The sequence below is a fragment of the Ziziphus jujuba genome, chromosome 5 (assembly GCF_031755915.1).
Source record: "Ziziphus jujuba cultivar Dongzao chromosome 5, ASM3175591v1".
In the NCBI taxonomy this organism is placed as follows: domain Eukaryota; kingdom Viridiplantae; phylum Streptophyta; class Magnoliopsida; order Rosales; family Rhamnaceae; genus Ziziphus; species Ziziphus jujuba.
In genome coordinates, this window is record NC_083383.1 from 30,166,597 (window position 1) to 30,185,175 (window position 18,579).

Here is an 18,579-nt window from a genome sequence, read left to right on the forward strand (position 1 = left end):
AAGTATTTAAAAATACTTTGTGATATTTAAAATAATAAAACTGTATTTAATAAATATTAAATATGATATATAACTATATATACCTATGTGAATAAAAAAATTGTTATTGGAAATTATAAAAACCGCCCACATTTATCTCTAATTATTTTTATATATGTAAATATGGTGTATATTTATATAAATATTATTTAAAATAATAAATATTATCTATATCTTTATACATGTTTGTTTCCAAAATTTATCTGATTTATGTAGTTAAGACATTTTCTAACTTTATCTATATTTTAGCATATGTATATTTTTGTTCATTTTTTATTTTGTAAAAAAAAAAAAAAATTGTTTTGCAAACCATAATGGACATGGCCTAAAATCCTTAATATTACACTTTCCATTATTATTCATTTTATTCAGGGATATAAACAAAATAAAGACAAATGGATATTAATCAAACTTACTTTTGATGTCTCAAAAAAAAAAAAAAAAAAAAGGCTTTAAGCTATAAAAAAAAAAAAAAAAAAAAAGAAAAAAGGTATGGATCATTATACATTATATAAAGACATTAGCATAAAAACAAATAACAATACTAACTACCTAAAAACCCATCCAATTATATATAAACCTAAAACTAAAACCAAAAACAATTATATGTACATGAAGCTTCTGAAAAGTCCATGACAAGGCACTGAATATATGTAGATCAAAACTATGGCCTAATCATTTATAAAATACATTTTTATTTGTGTTCAAGGTTGTGATATCTTTGTTTTTATCTTGGTGAGAATAATTGCAACAAATTGTGTAGTGAAAAGATTAAGGAAGAATTTTCTTCTGACTTGTACCATTCACACTTTGACTTAAGGTGTCTTTAAAAGTCAATTTACTTTCTAGCTAGCCAAAGTCATGAACATATTTATGATTAAAATGAATTTTATGAAAAATAATAATAATTTTGTGTAGATTGCATTTTTGTTTTTTTTTTTTTTTTTTTTTGGGGTTGACGAATTGTGGTTAACATAGATGGAGTAAGAACTTTAATTTTGTCAAGAATAATGAATGAATTTTTTAGAAAATAAATATGGTGATGAAATTTAAATATCTAAATTTTGTTTACTCGCTTAAAGTGAAATGTGATAGCGGAAACGATATATTTCCTTCTTTGTTAATATTTTTTATATTCTTCTCACTGGGCTTTGGTATTTTCGGCCTAGTTTAATTTTTTATCTTTTCTATTGACTGCTTTGGGCCAATTTACGAAGCGTTTTCTTGCTTTCTTTTAATTTATTTATTAATATTAATTTTGAATAAATAGAATAGATATTAACAAGACAAAGACAACAAGAATAATTTATAAAAAATATTTGGTGAAAAATTACCCCCCAAAAAAAAAAAATGCTCCAAGTAGGAGGACTTATTTGAGGAATGAGGGGTTAATGATTTGACTCAATAAGGCATTCTGACCTTGTATCGCCCAATTGACAACAAAAATCTTATTTACCAAAAAAAAAAATTGACAACAAAAATCTTATTATTGTATAAATTGGTAAAAAAAAAAATAGATTCTAATTAAGAAAATAAAGGTTGAAGAAGGAAAAAAAAAAAAAATAGAGGTTTGAATGTAACCAATCGGAAGCTTGGCAATACCAAAATAGATGCATCATTTTGAATTGCAAGGTAAGACAAAATATGCTTTTCCAATTTTTTTTCTTTTAAAACCAAAAAGACAACAAAAATCACTCAATAACTTTTTACATGAACAATAACCAAGTGGGAACCGATTATTATTATTATTATTTTTTGTTTTCTCTGGGTTTAAAAGTAATTTTGATTTTTTCCTTGAACAATATAAACCAAATTACATATGGATTTTTTTAAAACAAATTATAATCACATGCAACACCTGACTGATAATAATAATTGCATAAGAATATTTGGAAGGATCGAAGCTGACTAATAAATGACACATATATTTATTGTATATAAAATAAATAATCTTATATCTGTTTTTTATATAAAACTAATATTTCCTTTAATTATCAAAAAAAAAAAAAGCCGAGAGTCTGTTTGGCCATTAAGTTTTAAAACAATTTTCTGTTTTATAAAACATAAAATTATTTCCAAAACAAAAGATCGTATATTTGGCCATCAGTTTTTAAAAATGGTTTTAGAAAACAAATTAAAAAAAATAAAATTTAAAAAACATTAAAATGATATTTTCTGTTTTTTATTTTTTAGTTTGAAAAACTATTGTTATTAAACATTACTAGTTAAATATCTTTGTTTTCAAAAAACAACTAAAAATAATTTTTAATTTTTTTATTTTTAAAATAATATTTTAAAAATAAAAAATAAAAAACATGGCAAAACATGACCTAATATTTCTTTTTGGGTAGGAGATAGATAAATGATGAACTGGACATTCTTAATTCACTTTTAGGTAGCTTAAGGACATCCTTATCCATCTAAAATAATGATCAGGAAATAACAATTAACAACTACTATGGTTGACAAAATTTATTTAAACAAAATAAAACACGTAATTTAATCTTGCTCACCAACCCCCCCAAAAAAAATATTATTTATATTTCCTATGGTTGTTGGACCAAATTAATCAAACACCAAAAAAATACTAAAACAGATTTGCACAAGATTTTATGGCATAAATATAAATGAATTGAAATAAAAAAATAATATTTATTTTCCATCATTCATGCAAATGACATAATTGAGTACAAGTATGCATTTTTAACCATTAAGAGCAAGAATCAAATTGGCAATGACAGATTGTTCAACAAAAGAAATTAATTTTTAAATATTTTTAAAGTTCTAGATTCAAAATTACTATTATTTGATAAAGAAATTGTAAATAACCCAAAAAGTTTCCACTTATTAGTTTTCTTAATCATTGTTCTTTTTTTTTTTTTTTTATCACTTATCCCCAACCAAATCATTCTGCACCTACACTATTACACAAGAAAAGAATAAACTTAAACATCACCCAAATAACAGGAAAAGAAAAAAAGTGAAATTTGACTATCTTTTAAGAGGAAAAACCAGGAGAATATTTTTATTGAATTAAAAAAAAAAAAAAAGGAGAAACATTTTTTGTCCATTTCATTCTCTAAAATGTAAAGTTTAGAAGATATATTTAAAGAACTCTAACATTGACTGGTCTGAGTCAATATTTTATTGGATTACCGGGTTTTAGACAAGAGCATGAAAAAGTAATGAATTAACTGCCTTCTATGGCAGTCTTTAACTCTTTTTAAGCCGGCAAAAGCTCCGCTACTCACTCTTTTAAATAGATCACAGCAACTGGGTATTTTCTACTTTTCGTTTTCAGTTCTCTGTATTTGCTTCTCTGAATCTGTTTTTTTTTTTTTTTGTTTTTTGGGTGTTTCCATAAAGTAATAAAAATACCTTCTTTTTTTTCTGTTTTTGTGCTTGCATTTGTTTTTTCTCTAAATCAGAATCAGATGGTGCCACTCTCATCTTGTTGCTTAATCGATTGAGATGAGAGGAGCTTCTCCGAGTCCCGTGGAGCCCAGACTCCGTTTGTCTGCTTCAGCTAAGTCAGTCTCTTTCTGTCTCTGTCTCTTTGTTTTCTGTGTTTCATTGCTTTCATTTCTGGGTTTTAGCTTAATTGGGTTGTGAAGGATGATTGCGATTTCCTGGAAAATTGTTTAATTTGTGCATAGGTGTTTCAGTGTTTGTGTAATTAGGATGTAGAGTGAGCCTCATGAAAGTGTTGAGTCTTACAAGATTTGAATTGTGTGTGTAGGATTAGTCTTTTCAAAGAAAATAAAATTAGTAGTGAAGAGAAAGTTCTGTGTTTGTTTTCTTTGAGGGATTTTAGTGCTTGTTGGTGATAATGGGTTATTGTTTGCTTATTTAATTTTGTTAAGATAGTTTTGAGTGCTTCGGCATTTGTTTTCTTGGTGTAAAATAATGAATTATACTTCTGCATTTACCAACTCGAAGTTTCCCAAATTAGATATTTGTGTTTTGGTTGGCGTTTCTTTCCTCACTGAATCTCTTTGGTCTTTTGGCCTGGCTTGTTAAATCGTTTTCAGTATTTTTTTTCAGATTTTCATCCATAAAGAAAGGTGTTCTAACCGATTGTTGGAGTGGGTATACCTGTAAATATGTTTGCATTTGTGCATATGGTAATACTTTAATTTAGTTTAGGAAATATTATTGAACAGAAGTGCTTTCCGAATTTGCATGTTTCTTGTTGAAAGAATTATTCGAGAAAATGTGATGTTGAGAGGAGTTTTCTGTGGCTTTATTAATTAAAGCTTCAGTTCTTCATGTATATATATTATACTCAAATATTTTGGTTTCGGATATTGCTCTTTTTACAACTAAGGTTGCAAAACGTGAACCAATTTCAATATTCTTTAAGATCTAACAAGGGGGAACAAGAAAATAAGGGAGTTGCTGATTATAGTTTTGTCTTTAACATAATTGGTTTTTACTATAGCTCTTGCCCTCCCTTTTTGTTTTTTTTTTTTTTTTTGGTTTTTTTTTTGGGTTTTTTTCCCCTTTATTTATTATTATTATTATTTTTTTTTTCAGGAAATGAATTTATTGTTTTGATGGGGATGAAAAAAAGTTGTGTTTACAGTGTTTCACTATATCTTTCCATAATTTTCTAGAATTAGCTGATTGGAAACAAATTAGTTAATGGAGATTTTCTTCAATGTCATTGGTTGCTCTTCACATTTCTGCTATTCTTTTGGTTGCTCTTTTCATTTTCTTTTTCACTTGCTATATGGGCTGTCCTCATGTAGTCATGAATATTTTCTTGTTACAGTGAGGACACAAACAAACGAAGGTTCCAAAGAAATAAAGTTTTAAAAGATATTGAGCGGGCACTCCACATTCCTGTTCAATATCGGAATTCAAAGTACAAGCCAACCTTGAAAGTTGTGTTAGTCATTATAACATTGGCAACTTTTTTGGGACTCTTCCTCTCTCCCGCATTTTATAGTACAGAACATCTGTCCAATTCTGTAACCCGGTATGTTCTATTGGCTGCTAACTTGCTTTCACTTCCTTTTACTAGCTCCATTATGAGAATAGCTCGGGATTTCTCCCTCATTAAAGGGGGAGAAGTACAATTTGGCTACAATGACTGACATCCTTGTTGTCTCTTAATAGTAAAGTGCTACATTTTGGTGATTTGAAATTAACCTCTCATTGCCTGAATTTCAAATATTTTTCTGAGTAAAACCTTGTAGAGAATCAGCTTTCCTTCTTGTAATGTCTTGAGGGATGATTATTGCATGCAGACCCACTTCTTTTGAACGATGGATAAGAGATGGTGCTGCCCCAGATTTACGTTACCAATCAGTCTTAGACACCAACTGGGACCAAATTTCGAATGCCATAGAGAAATTGACTGACAAGGATACATATCGGGGAGTTGGCCTATTAAACTTCAATGACGGTGAGATTGATCAGTGGAAGGAGCTGATACCTGATGCTGAGCATGTTGTTCTACACCTGGACCATGCCCTGTACAACATAACATGGGAGTCCCTGTACCCTGAATGGATAGACGAAGAGGAAGATTTTGAGTTTCCTACTTGTCCTTCTCTACCAAAGATCCAGATTCCTGGAAAACCTCGACTTGATCTTATTGCTGTCAAGCTTCCCTGCAACAAGTCGGGGAGCTGGTCAAGAGATGTTGCTCGTTTACATTTGCAGCTTGAAGCAGCTAGGCTTGCTTCATCTGCCAAAGGATATCATCCAGTTCGTGTGCTTTTTGTGACTGAATGCCTTCCACTACCAAATCTATTCACTTGCAAGGATCTTATTATACGAGAAGGGGATGCTTGGCTATACGAACCAAACCGGAATACGTTGAGAGATAAGCTACAGCTCCCTGTGGGGTCATGTGAGCTTGCTGTTCCCCTTAAGGCTAAAGGTAGGACTTAAATCATTCATTCTTTATGCAGCTTTAATAGTTTTTTCCTTTGATTTTTAAGCTATAGCTTTTGATGCCATGACATGAACGCTGCTAGTCTACCACTTCATTTTAACACTTTCTTTTATTTTTATTTTTTATTTTTTTACCCCTAGCCCCCTATATGTTTTGGTGAATTCTTTGGTTAAGAAATGCTCCTATATGCATCTATGCTCAGGAATTGTATGTTTGAGAAGAATAGCAATCACCATCATAGGTGATAATGGGATCACAAAATGTGCAGAATATGTTTGGTTTTGTTGTTTGGGTGTTGTTCATGAAGAAGCGTACCTTAATTCTGCTTGTTGGAGCAGCTGAGTGCATGTTCTTCAGTCATTTTCCTTCATGAGAAAGAGTCAGAAAAGATTGCTTGTGAAATTTTATAGATCTTATTGTTGCAAATGCTTTAGAAGTAACAAACTAACCAAGTATTTTTAAGCAGAAAATTTTCACTCAGAACGAGCACACCGCGAAGCATATGCGACAATCCTACACTCTGCCCATGTATATGTTTGTGGGGCCATTACTGCTGCACAGAGTATTCGCATGGCTGGTTCAACACGAGATCTTGTAATACTTGTGGATGAATCAATTAGTGAGTATCACCGAGGTGGGTTGGCAGCTGCTGGGTGGAAAATCCACACAATCAAAAGAATTAGAAATCCTAAAGCTGAACCTGAGGCATATAACGAGTGGAACTACAGCAAATTCCGTCTTTGGCAGCTGACTGATTACGACAAAATCATTTTTATCGATGCTGACATGCTTATACTCAGAAACATTGATTTCCTATTTGAAATGCCTGAGATATCAGCCACGGGAAATAATGCTACTCTGTTCAACTCAGGTGTCATGGTTCTTGAACCATCAAACTGTACATTCCAGCTTCTGATGGATCACATCAATGACATTGTGTCCTACAATGGCGGGGACCAGGGGTATCTCAATGAAATCTTCACATGGTGGCACAGGATCCCAAAACACATGAACTTCTTGAAACATTTTTGGGAAGGTGATGAAGTAGAGAAAAAGGAGATGAAAACTCGCCTCTTTGGAGCTGATCCACCAATCCTTTATGTCCTCCACTATCTTGGTAACAAACCATGGCTTTGCTTCAGGGACTACGACTGCAACTGGAATGTGGACATTTTGCAGGAGTTTGCCAGCGATGTTGCACACAAAACATGGTGGAAAGTTCACGATGCCATGCCAGAAAACTTGCATAAGTTCTGTCTACTCAGGTCCAAGCAGAAGGCGGCATTAGAGTGGGATCGAAGACAAGCTGAGAAAGGAAATTACACAGATGGTCACTGGAAAATTAAGATCAAAGATAAGCGTTTGAAGACATGCTTCGAGGAGTTCTGCTTCTGGGAGAGCATGTTATGGCACTGGGGCGAAAAGAACTGGACCGATAATGCAACTGCTACTCCAACACCACCTGCGATTACTACAGCATCACTTTCTTCTTCATAACTCTCTTTTTTTTCTTTTTTTCTTTTTTTTTTTTTGTTATAATTTTTTTTCCATACATGCATACCCAATGTAGATGACACAGTTACAGTTCAATATATTTTACATTCTTGGGATGTGATAAAAATGTGATCTTCTTCTTCTTAAAATTGTTACATGATCCAGATCAACTGGTTCAATGTAATTAATAATACCATTTTTCTGGAAACGTATTTTACACCCTATTCTTCTTTCCGTTTGGCATATATTTGTACCCGTTTGCTGCTTTTTGATGCTGTATGAGATTATACAATGACTCTTAATCATCTTATGGTGTTTAAAGAAAACAGAAAGAAACACATATACTATTAAACTTTATATGTGATTCAAATAAATTACATAAACATCTATTTTGAATTTTTTTATTTCACGTTTATTATCGGCATTTAAAATTTATCATAAAAATATCCTGCAAAATTTTATTTTATTTTATTTTTTTTAATCCTATCATTTTTTGTTAAGTAGATGAGAATTTCAGCTTGATTGATTTCTTTTAAATGACAAGCATTTATTTATTATATATTAATTATAATAGTAATAATAATAATAATAAAGTAACAGAATTGTCTTCTCCTTTTGAAGTATTTAATTAAATAAAACGTCGACGTTTACAAGGTTAATCTTCTCTTCCAAATTAACATCCGCTCCAGTTTTCTGGTTCAGGTTCAGGTTCAGCTTTCTCATTCTTTCTGACAGAGCCGAATTCAAAATTGCACTCCAATTTGTTTTGGGTTTTTCTGGTAATTATAGAATTCGAATTCCCAGATAAAATTAAAAAAAAATTATAAAAATGAACGTATTCATATCATGGAATTCGAGAGCCTCTGTGATTTCATTTTCACAACCAAGCTTCACCACGACGACCACTTCACACTTCCAAAGGCCTTCTCTCTCATCGCCCCGCAAGTTTATTTTACCATTTTGGGCATACCCATTTCCTTATTTTCCAAACAAGTCCCACCACATACTCCATGCCCGCAAAAACAGACGCTCAGAGCCTGACCACCACCAGCCACTTCTCAAACCAACCATTATCCAAGAAGTTTCAGAAGACGATGAAGAAGACGACGTTTTTCTTGACGAATACGAAGATGGTAAAAAAAAAACCTACCCAATTCCACTTGCTCTTTTTTCCTTTTTAGTTTTGTATTTCAGTTTCAAAGTTTATGTGCTCGAAATTTTGTTATCTCACTTGACTTAAATTTAACTATTTTCTTTGTGCTGTTCTTTTTGTTCTTATGCATTTAGTTAGTTTGATTTTGATTGTGAAAAAAAAGAAAAAAGAAACCAGAACTGCTTAAACCAAAGTTAAATGCTACAAAGTACCGAATTTTTGTTTTTGACATTTTTCATGTAATAATTTTGTGGTCATTTTGACGTTTATATTCATTTGGAATTGTTTATTATCCATAATAGTTATTTTATTATTGAATACTTTCGGGTCAGCTCTGGATTTGGCCAACAGTGTCTGCACTATGCTACAGTATTTTTCCGCTAAGTATAAGCAACTGAGTAATATTTAGGATTTCCCATTTTCCTATCATTTAAAAATAGCTTATAATTGTTCCTTGTCTGAATGGTATTCTGTTTTATAGAAGAATCCTTGGATGATGTTGATGGTTATTTTGAAGACGAATATGTAGCAGACGATGCTGAGCTCTATGTAAGTGTTTGTGTTAAAGTTGTTGATACTCCTCCTAGTTTTGGATACTAAACATTGACAATATGCTGACAAAAGATTTGTTTTTTTGGTTGAAGGCTGGAGATGGAGCTGGAGGGGGTGGAATTTCTCTTGCTGGGACATGGTGGGATAAAAAAGCATTGGAGATTGCTGAAGAAGTTTCTCTTTCCTTCGACGGCGAATTGAAAATATATGCCTTTAAAACGTTGTCAAATTCAACCATCCAAGTGCGTATCGAAACACTTTCTAACAAGTAAGCATCAGTGGGAGCTTTTCTTGAGGCATAAAATTTTTTGCAGAGCATATATTGTAGGTGAACAAAATTGATGAAATAAGTATGAAATAGTTTTAATAGTACTGTGGAATTTCATTGATTTTGTTGAAAATTCTGTGAATGAGAAAAGAGAAATGATTTTAAACTTTAAAAATTGACATGCATTATTCGGTGGAGTTATGTTCTTGCATGTTTTATGCTTCTAAAGATGCCTCTAAGCAAGTATTAACTATCCTTATTGAAACATGCTGAATTTTATCTAGATGTAATTTTCTCTATCTAATTGGTTTCCCCTAAATCAAATTTTCACTTTAAGATATATGCATTATATCTGGAATGCATAGAAATATTTTTTTGTTTATTAAATCGGTATCTGTTGTTAATGATAAAAACTTTCTAGTAATTATTTTTCCTCCATATGTTATGCAAGGAATTTATGTACTAAAGAACAATGATGCATCACAGGTCTGGTTCCCCCAGCATGGAAGATATTGAAGCCTTTTCTAGAACCTATCGGGCACGGTTAGATGAAGCAGAAGTTGCTAAATCAGTACCTGAGAATATGACTTTGGAGGTGTTTTTTTTTTTTTGGTTTCTCTAACTATTTGATTTGTTTCTGTTTCCTTTTTTATCTTAAATTATTTAGCATTCTATGATAGGGGAAGAGACATTAATTGATAACCTTAGACATGAAACCTTAATTTTAGCCAAATAATTGGTAGACATGGTTGATTGCTCTAGATTCTGTAGGACTACAGCTGACTTAGTTTGGCAGGTTTAACCCAAACAACTATTATTTTTGTGCCTTTTGCCCTTTTGGGTCTAAACAGATTAGTCCTTCTCAGGTGTCATCTCCTGGTGTTGAAAGAGTAGTTCGTATTCCGAATGACCTAGATCGGTTCAAAGATAGGCCTATGTATGTGAAATATGTCAGCGAGATAGATGAAACCGGTTCACCTTCTGAAAATGATGGTGTTTTCAGGCTTCTTTCTTTTGATATGGAGACTGAGTGTTGCATTTGGGGCTTAGCAGATGTGAGGAAAAATAGAGAAAAAGCAGGGAAAGGGAGACCATTAAGCAAAAAGCAAAGGGAGTGGCGTTTGAGCACACCCTTTGATTACTTGCGTTTAGTGCGCTTGTATTCTGAAATTTGACTATTCCATTTTGTAATATTTTTTTCACTGTTAAAACCTTATGTCTATACATGAAGATCAATATATAGCATACTAAAATTTAAAGTTAAAATTTATGTAAAGGTTATTTTTCTCAGTTTGCCACTATAGGGATATAATTGTATTTTTGACATTATGAGTTTCAATTTTCTTACTTAATTGTGCGTTTTTAGTGTCATTTCTTTTGGTAGATTTATTTCTTAGCTGTAGAAATTTGCAAGGTAAAAAGAAAAAAGAAACTGATTATTCTTCATTCTTTTTTGCCAAAAAGAGAAAAAAAAAATTCATGTAAAAAGATGTGGCATCAAAATGCCTGCTAACCATAGTGATTTGCAGGCTATAAGTTTGAGGCTGCCAGCTTAAAGTTTGAAGAGGTACTATTTTACTTATGTTGCTCATGGAACAATCAAAATAACATCAGAAGGCATCTAATTCCAGCAAATAATAAATACATTTAAGAAACAGATGGTTTTTATTAGGGTTAATCGTTAATTAGTAACTTGAAGTTTCATGGTCATGTGAATTAAACCTTAAATTTTGAAATTGCTTGAATTGAATTTTTAAAATTTCAAATTTATTGCAAATCAGTTTTAATTGACCAATAATGTTGATTTTGCCATTAGATAACGTCAATATACTAATATCATATTGATGTCATAATTTGTTTTTAACAAAAAAATTAAAAAAAATACTTTTTGAGAAAAATAAGTTTTTAATTTTCTATTTTATATTTATGATTTTTTATTCGGAAAATTATATTCAATCTTATTTTATTTAAACTAAAATTTTAATGAAATTAAATATTTTTAGATAAAATCTAAACAATAAATAAAAATTTAAAATAAAAGTGGAATTTTGGTCTAATAAAAATATTTCCACTAGACTAAAAATTAAATAAAATAATTTAAATAAACCAAGAATTAATAATAATTTTTTTTATGTCCAAACTATAAAAAAATTAATCCAAATTAAAAAAAAAAGACCAAAAATTGGACAAAAATAAAAATAAAATTTAATTTTTATAATTATTATTATTATTTTTTTGGGTCAGAAGAAAAGGACAGTAGATTTATCTATATGTATTTACGAATCACTTGATTCTACAAAGAATGAACAATCATAGAAAGATTAAAAAAAGAATGAACCACTTTTACTTTAAAAAATAAAGATTTTAAAAAGAATAAGAATAAATTATTAGACCAAATAAAAAAATAATAAAAATAAAATCAATAATAATAAGTTTATTTTTATTTTCTATATTAGACCCCAAAAAAAAAGTTTAAATTCATTTTTATTTTTTTTTATCTAATTTTTACTTTTTATGGTTTGGTTGTAAACAAAATTATTATAAATTTTCGGTCTAATAAATTATTTTATTTAATATTTGGTGTTTTTTACTAGAGCAAAATTTTCAATTTTATTTTTATTTTCACGTTTGTCTAATTATTATTTTTGTAATTTCGGTCTTTTTTTTCTTTTATAGTTTAGGTGGAAAAGATTATTATTAATTTTTAGTCTAATAAAATAATTTTTTAAAAATTTTTTGATCTAATAAAATTATTCTATTACATTGAATATTCCAACTTTATTTTTACTTTTTATCTAATTTTTGATCCAAAAATATTTAATTTTTTTTTAAATTTTAATTCAAATAAAATAAAAATGAATACAAATTTTCAAATAAAAAACCATTAATATAAAATAAAATAATAAAAAATTATTATTATTATTTTTTTAAAAAAATAAATTATTATATTAGCATGGAAACGACATGCTAATTTTATTTAATATTAAAATTAATATCACTAGTTAATTAGCTTGATTTACAACAAATTTGAAACTTTAATAATCAATTTAAACAATTTTAAATTTCAAAGTTTAATTCACACTCCTTAAAATTTCAATTCACAGAACCCTAAATGTTTTAATACTAATTAACAATTAACCCTTTTTATTATTGGTTTTAGTATACCGGTTAAAGATACAAGTGAACAAAAGATAACCCAACATACCACCTGGGAATGGGATTCAAAAATAATAATAATAAAAATAAAAGTCTTCTGGGGCAACAAGAAAAAGTGTTGTCATTTCATCTATTTAATTGATAAAAAGATCTCATATTTAACATTAATTCAACTTTAAAATGAAAAAAATTAATTATTGGTTTAGGTGATTTACCATGTTATTACCAAAAAAAGAAAAGAAAAGGTGATTCACCATGTTCATGGAATCACAATGGTTTTGCACGTGTGTTCGAGTGGTATGATTGGGCTTTCCATTTCCACACTTTTCTAATAAGTTTCTTAATGAACGGTTTCATCCTCTTCTACTCCTTTGAGTGGGGAAGGTATCTTTGACTTTGAAATAGTGGATAGAAAAGTGATAGGCGTGCTGTGCTGTGCTGTGTGTGGTGGTCCTGGTGGAACACTAGCAGCCAAGAGTATCATACATACACTGTTGTCCCACCAGGCTGGTCCATAGAGTGAAAAATGTGGAAACTCATTATGCAAAATGCATCATGCTTGGAATCCTCCTTTGGCTTCATGTCTGGTTTTGACTCTTTTAATCCTTACTATGCTAATCCATTATCCACATTTTTATTCAATTTTAGACACAAAAAAAATGGAGAAAAAACTGATTAGTCCTTAGCGCCATAATTTGCATACAGGCCCAGCAATTTTATTGTACTTTAGTTTTTGGACTTTTATATTGAGGTGTTGGGAAAGGTGAAGAAAACCATAAGTATCAAAAACAGCAATTGTCCATCAACATGGAGGAAAGTTTTAACCCTTTTTTTTTTTTTTTTTTTTTTTAAATAAAAAAGAAAGATCAACCATTATTAATCAGCCCTTAAATTACCATGACCATTTTTTGAAGATGTAAGGTACCACCATCAAAAACAAGAAGAGGAACAACTTTTTACTAGTGATTAGGAAATCATAATTTTAGCAAACTAAATGAGAAAAAACAGAGAGTTTATGGCTCTGTTTTCAATGGCCCATATTATACCTTAAAAAAGAAATGAAGAAAATAAACATACTTTTTCAACTAAGGGAGGCCATATTCAGTAGCATTGCAAAAACCAAAATTCAAATTATAAAAAAATTTGTTTGACATCGGCGCTGGAATAACTTTTGTCTGTATGTATTACCCATTATTCTTGTTCCATTGTTCAGAATTCTATTTCCATGTCCAAACAAAATAGTAGTTAATTGCTTTTGACTGAAAGATCAACTTGGCTTTTTCATTTGGAGTTTTGGACTCCAGATAAAATTTTAATTTTTTTTAACCGAAAAAATAATTCTGATTGTGGGCTGTAAAGTACTAAAGTGAGCTGCAGAATCAAAGCAAACGGCTAGACTATGAGGAATGAGGTCTGATACATTGTCTTCTTCCAAAGGATAAAGTGCAAACCAAAAGGAGTTTGTGAACCTTTTTTATGTGCTTTAATTGGACAGTGTCTCTCACTCTCTTTGAAAAAGACTGATCTTTTTTATTATTTTTTGGGTTTTTTTTTATTTGTTTTAATTCTAGTTTATACCAAAACCATCCTGTTGAAGCTGATAAAGTATGGCAAAGAAGACAACTTTGTGGGTGTGTTTGTTTTTTATATAGACTCGTGGGTTTATTTATGATTATGATGATTCATGCCTACTTCGAATACTTTCTTAGATGCGAAGTAGATTTTATTTTGGCTATTGCTATATCATCATGCTGATGATTCTTAACATCTCTCTCTCTCTCTCTCACTCTCTGTGTACCAGTTTAGGCAGCAAAACCTCTTACTGAAACGTAACTTTCCCAAGCACAGGAATTATCTGCTACCAACTCTCTCTCTCTCGCTATTCTTGAGGCTGCATTTATGATAGAATATTATATATAGATATAGCAAATTTTATAAAAACCAGATCTCCTACCTTCATATTTATATATATATATATATATATAAACACCTTTTTCGTTAAAGTATTCCAGGATTCACGTGCCTGTTATAACTGAAATTTGTTTGATAAGATTTACTTTTCTTCTTTTATTATCTTTCACTATTACTATATTTCTTTTATTGGGTAGACCCCTCTTTTTCTGTTTTCTTTTTTTGTTGGTAAATATCTCTTTTGGTTTTTTTTTTTTTTTTGGCGGGTGTAATGTGAATAACGTATTACATTATTATATATAGTTGAGAGGGTGAACTTCGAGGAATGTATTAAGAGGTGGGTTTTCCGTGAAAGACTTGGGATTTTCTCAAATGGGTAGGTGTAGGTTTGGTGGGGTTTTAATTGTGCTGAGCTGTGCTTTGTTGGTGCTCGTTGGTCTTGTTGTTGAAGGATACCCAGATGAGGACCTGGTTTTGAGTCTCCCTGGTCAACCAAAAGTTGGGTTCAAACAATATGCTGGGTATGTTGATGTGGATGTAAAAGCTGGAAGAAGCTTATTTTACTATTTTGTTGAAGCAGATAAAGACCCTGATAGCAAGCCCCTAACTCTCTGGCTCAATGGCGGTTGGTTCCTATTCTCAATTGGATCTAGTTTTTTACCTTGTTTGGAAACTGGGAACTTTGAGATTTGAAGCGTTTTTAGTTTTTCCTTTTGGTTTAATTCCTTCTATTTTGTTCTTTTCTAGCTTAGAATTGTAATTTGTTTTGTAGTTTTTTTTTTTGGGACTTGTGCTTCCTTTGCCTTTCTAATGTTTAAGATTCCTTTTTGTATTTTATTTTATTTTATTGAAATGTGTCATTTTTCCCTATGCAGTTCGATTCTGTTTTCTGTGCTTAGAATGATTAATATTCTTTTTTTTTTGTTCCCGGTTTATTACTATGTATTGATGGACTAGTTTGGTGTTTTAGGTCCCGGTTGTTCTTCCATTGGTGGAGGTGCCTTTACAGAGCTGGGACCATTTTATCCTAAAGGTGATGGACGAGGTCTCAGAAGAAATTCTATGTCCTGGAATAGAGGTAGGAAAAAGTGGCATGGAATATGTATATGATACAGGAACATATTTTTAGCAAGTACTGTATATTTTACTGTTTTTGATTATGAAAACTAATATAAATTTTTTTACCTATTATCCTTATCTTTTTGTAGCTTCTAATCTCCTCTTTGTTGAGTCTCCTGCTGGTGTTGGATGGTCATACTCAAATACAAGTTCAGATTACAATACCGGGGATGCTTCTACTGGTAAAACAGATAGCTAACAAATTTTTATTGTTATTTATTTTTAGTTTATGCTTATTTTAGGCAATCTGGTCATATATGTTATTCTCCTTAACAGCCAAGGATATGCGTATGTTCATGATGAAATGGTATGAGAAGTTTCCAACTTACAAATCCAGAGCTTTGTTTCTTACCGGAGAAAGCTATGCAGGTGGGCTAGTAGTAGTTACCAAAGTTTTGATTGAACTTTTCTGGAACACTTTCTTCAAAAATGGGGTGCTTATTTTGTTTCAAAAAATTTATATAAAATGCTGTTCCCATGTAAAGTAAAAAAGGTAAAAATAAAATTAATGCTTGCTATGATAAATGGGAAGGAAAAGGATTTGTCCTTTGTTGTTTATGATAATTTCTAGTTGGGGAATGAACTTATACACCACAGTTTTTCTCATTATCCATGATTTTGTCCTATTTTTCTTGTTTTTCTTGGTTTCTGATATCTATTACTTTTGTTGTATAGGGCACTATATACCGCAGCTGGCTATTGCTTTATTGGACCACAATGAACATTCATCTGACTTCAAGTTCAATCTGAAAGGAGTTGCTGTAAGACAGCCTAACATGTTTATTGAATGTATCAATTTTTATTCATAACAGTCACATACTTAAAACAGTTTTTTGGGTTGTCTGGATGATGTTTGTTTCAATTCATCTAAAAATTATCCAATTGGCTCTCTCTGCTAGATTGGGAATCCACTGCTTAAGCTTGATCAGGATACTCGATCAACATACGAATACTTTTGGTCACACGGAATGATTTCTGATGAAATTTTCCTTACCATCACGAACAAATGTCATTTTGATGATTATGAGTATGCGAGTCCTCACAATGTAACTGACCCGTGCAACCATGCACTATCAGAAGCAAACAGCATAGTTAGTGATTACATAAATGCTTATGATGTGATCCTTGATGTTTGTTATCCAGCTATTGTTCAACAAGAACTGAGATTGCGAAAATTGGTATTGTTTTTAACTCTTAATTACTTGTTTTATTTTTGCATTTCCCTGAAACAGAGTAGCTTATATGGAATTCTAATTCAACCCTGCCCTCACTTCTGCAGGCTACTAAGATCAGTATAGGTGTTGATGTGTGTATGAGCTACGAAAGACGTTTCTATTTCAATCTTCCCGAAGTTCAGAAAGCTCTTCATGCAAATCGTACAAAACTACCTTATGGCTGGTCTATGTGCAGTGAGTAAGTGAATTTACTTGATGCTTCAATCAACTTTAATATCAATGAAATAAATCTTGTAAGTTGAACAATCTTAACTATGTTTTGCTTGAAAGTGGAAGTACAATGCTTTGATATCCTTTTGGCTTTTCGAATTTCATTTTCATAGCGCAATAGTCCTTTACAACTCCCATGAAACTTGATGTTATCTGCTTCTGTCAATAACTGCTTTTGCTTCCCAAATATTCTTTTCTTCAACCTGTCAAGCAATCCTGTGCTTAGGCCTGGAAATCATACCATATGATGTATAATGTATTGGTTTTTACAACTTGCATTATGTAACATAACCGATCTTCACATTTTGTGTATTGCACAGAGTTCTAAATTACAGTGATACCGATGGTAATATCAATATCCTTCCCTTGCTCAAAAGGATAGTTCATAATCACATACCAGTTTGGGTTTTCAGGTAATTTGTGTTTTGTGCATGAAAAGACTCCAACATATATGCTACTTTTAGAGTTTTTTTGGGCTGATGGAAATGATTGTGAACCAATTGCAGTGGAGATCAAGATTCTGTTGTGCCATTATTGGGCTCTAGGACACTTGTCCGCGAACTAGCATACGAACTTGATTACCAGATTACAGTCCCCTATGGAGCTTGGTTTCACAAGGGGCAGGTGATTATGCATTTTTGAATAGCTGTTTCTATTCTTTGAAAATTCATGTAAAAAACTTTAGGCAGTCCATGTTTTGAACAAAAACTTAATGCTGCTTCACATTTTGAATTAGGTGGGAGGTTGGGCTACTGAGTATGGAAATCTGTTGACATTTGCAACAGTAAGGGGTGCTGCTCACATGGTACCATATGCACAGCCATCGCGAGCATTGCATCTGTTCAGTTCATTCGTGCATGGCCGAAGGTTGCCAAACACGACTCGTCCATCGATTGATGATTGAGAAAAAAGGTTTTAAGCCTATCTACAACAATGTAGTAGCAGAATGTTAGCTGTTTCAAAGAATAGAAAATTTGCTTAACAGAAAGGGCAATAAAGAAGAAAAAAAAAGAATTGGTGATTGATTTATCTGCAATTGTAATTTCAATTGTATTTTGGAAAAGTTAGTAGCCTCAAGCAGAGATATTCTGCATAAACACTTTCATCCAAGTTCTTGTCTCTGTCAAATGAAAAAAAAAAAAAAAAAAAAAAAGATTTGTGTTTGGATTAAATGAAAATGAAAATGGTTTATTGGAACTAATTCTGAACTTATTCGGTTTAAAAGCATAAAGTAGCATGAATTATTAATCGAAAGAATCCTTTTCACAATCCATGTTGAAACTGTCAATTCTTCAAAACTGTCAGTAACAGCAACTTGGAACTAATTAACACATACTTAAATTGAATGAGAAAATAGATGTAATCTTTTAATATCAAAATTGCATGATTTAATTATTATTATTATTATTTCTTGTAATATTGACGTTTGAGTATTCGAATTCAAGATTATTGATTGTTCATTGCCATTGCACTGTTTCCATAGAGATAAAATAGCCGAAAATAAGGTGAAGTTGAAGCAATCCAAATTGATAAAAAT

General features: G+C 31.0%; 3 protein-coding genes across 3 annotated transcripts; all 3 read left to right on the forward strand.

The window, feature by feature from the left end:
- Positions 1–3,119: 3,119 nt before the first annotated feature.
- On the forward strand, positions 3,120–7,565 carry LOC107421627 (putative UDP-glucuronate:xylan alpha-glucuronosyltransferase 3). The gene is made up of 5 exons (XM_016030903.4): positions 3,120–3,316; positions 3,468–3,569; positions 4,814–5,020; positions 5,292–5,929; positions 6,411–7,565. The coding sequence occupies exons 2-5, from the start codon at positions 3,511–3,513 to the stop codon at positions 7,439–7,441; spliced, it is 1,935 nt and encodes a 644-aa protein (XP_015886389.1). The 5' UTR covers positions 3,120–3,316; positions 3,468–3,510; the 3' UTR covers positions 7,442–7,565.
- A 529-nt stretch (positions 7,566–8,094) lies between these two features.
- On the forward strand, positions 8,095–10,794 carry LOC107421638 (uncharacterized). The gene is made up of 5 exons (XM_016030918.4): positions 8,095–8,571; positions 9,073–9,140; positions 9,236–9,411; positions 9,898–10,006; positions 10,278–10,794. The coding sequence occupies exons 1-5, from the start codon at positions 8,268–8,270 to the stop codon at positions 10,584–10,586; spliced, it is 966 nt and encodes a 321-aa protein (XP_015886404.3). The 5' UTR covers positions 8,095–8,267; the 3' UTR covers positions 10,587–10,794.
- A 3,181-nt stretch (positions 10,795–13,975) lies between these two features.
- Positions 13,976–18,243, forward strand: LOC107421631 (serine carboxypeptidase-like 42). The gene is made up of 10 exons (XM_016030911.4): positions 13,976–15,103; positions 15,449–15,556; positions 15,687–15,779; positions 15,874–15,966; positions 16,273–16,358; positions 16,497–16,775; positions 16,877–17,010; positions 17,363–17,455; positions 17,549–17,666; positions 17,779–18,243. Exons 1-10 carry the CDS (start codon positions 14,851–14,853, stop codon positions 17,944–17,946), a joined length of 1,425 nt encoding a protein of 474 aa, XP_015886397.3. The 5' UTR covers positions 13,976–14,850; the 3' UTR covers positions 17,947–18,243.
- Positions 18,244–18,579: the final 336 nt, after the last annotated feature.

What these genes read in the sequence shown, in the direction of transcription:
- LOC107421638 (XM_016030918.4), top strand. Translation starts at nt 8,268, where the DNA reads ATGAACGTATTCATATCATGGAATTCGAGAGCCTCTGTGATTTCATTT. An exon ending in TCTTGACGAATACGAAGATG is followed by an intron (nt 8,572 to 9,072) that starts GTAAAAAAAAAA and finishes TCTGTTTTATAG; the next exon opens with AAGAATCCTTGGATGATGTT. An exon ending in CTGAGAATATGACTTTGGAG is followed by an intron (nt 10,007 to 10,277) that starts GTGTTTTTTTTT and finishes AGTCCTTCTCAG; the next exon opens with GTGTCATCTCCTGGTGTTGA.
- LOC107421627 (XM_016030903.4), top strand. Translation starts at nt 3,511, where the DNA reads ATGAGAGGAGCTTCTCCGAGTCCCGTGGAGCCCAGACTCCGTTTGTCT. An exon ending in CGTTTGTCTGCTTCAGCTAA is followed by an intron (nt 3,570 to 4,813) that starts GTCAGTCTCTTT and finishes TTCTTGTTACAG; the next exon opens with TGAGGACACAAACAAACGAA. An exon ending in TGTTCCCCTTAAGGCTAAAG is followed by an intron (nt 5,930 to 6,410) that starts GTAGGACTTAAA and finishes ATTTTTAAGCAG; the next exon opens with AAAATTTTCACTCAGAACGA.
- LOC107421631 (XM_016030911.4), top strand. Translation starts at nt 14,851, where the DNA reads ATGGGTAGGTGTAGGTTTGGTGGGGTTTTAATTGTGCTGAGCTGTGCT. An exon ending in TTCTATGTCCTGGAATAGAG is followed by an intron (nt 15,557 to 15,686) that starts GTAGGAAAAAGT and finishes ATCTTTTTGTAG; the next exon opens with CTTCTAATCTCCTCTTTGTT. An exon ending in GGCTGGTCTATGTGCAGTGA is followed by an intron (nt 17,011 to 17,362) that starts GTAAGTGAATTT and finishes TGTATTGCACAG; the next exon opens with AGTTCTAAATTACAGTGATA.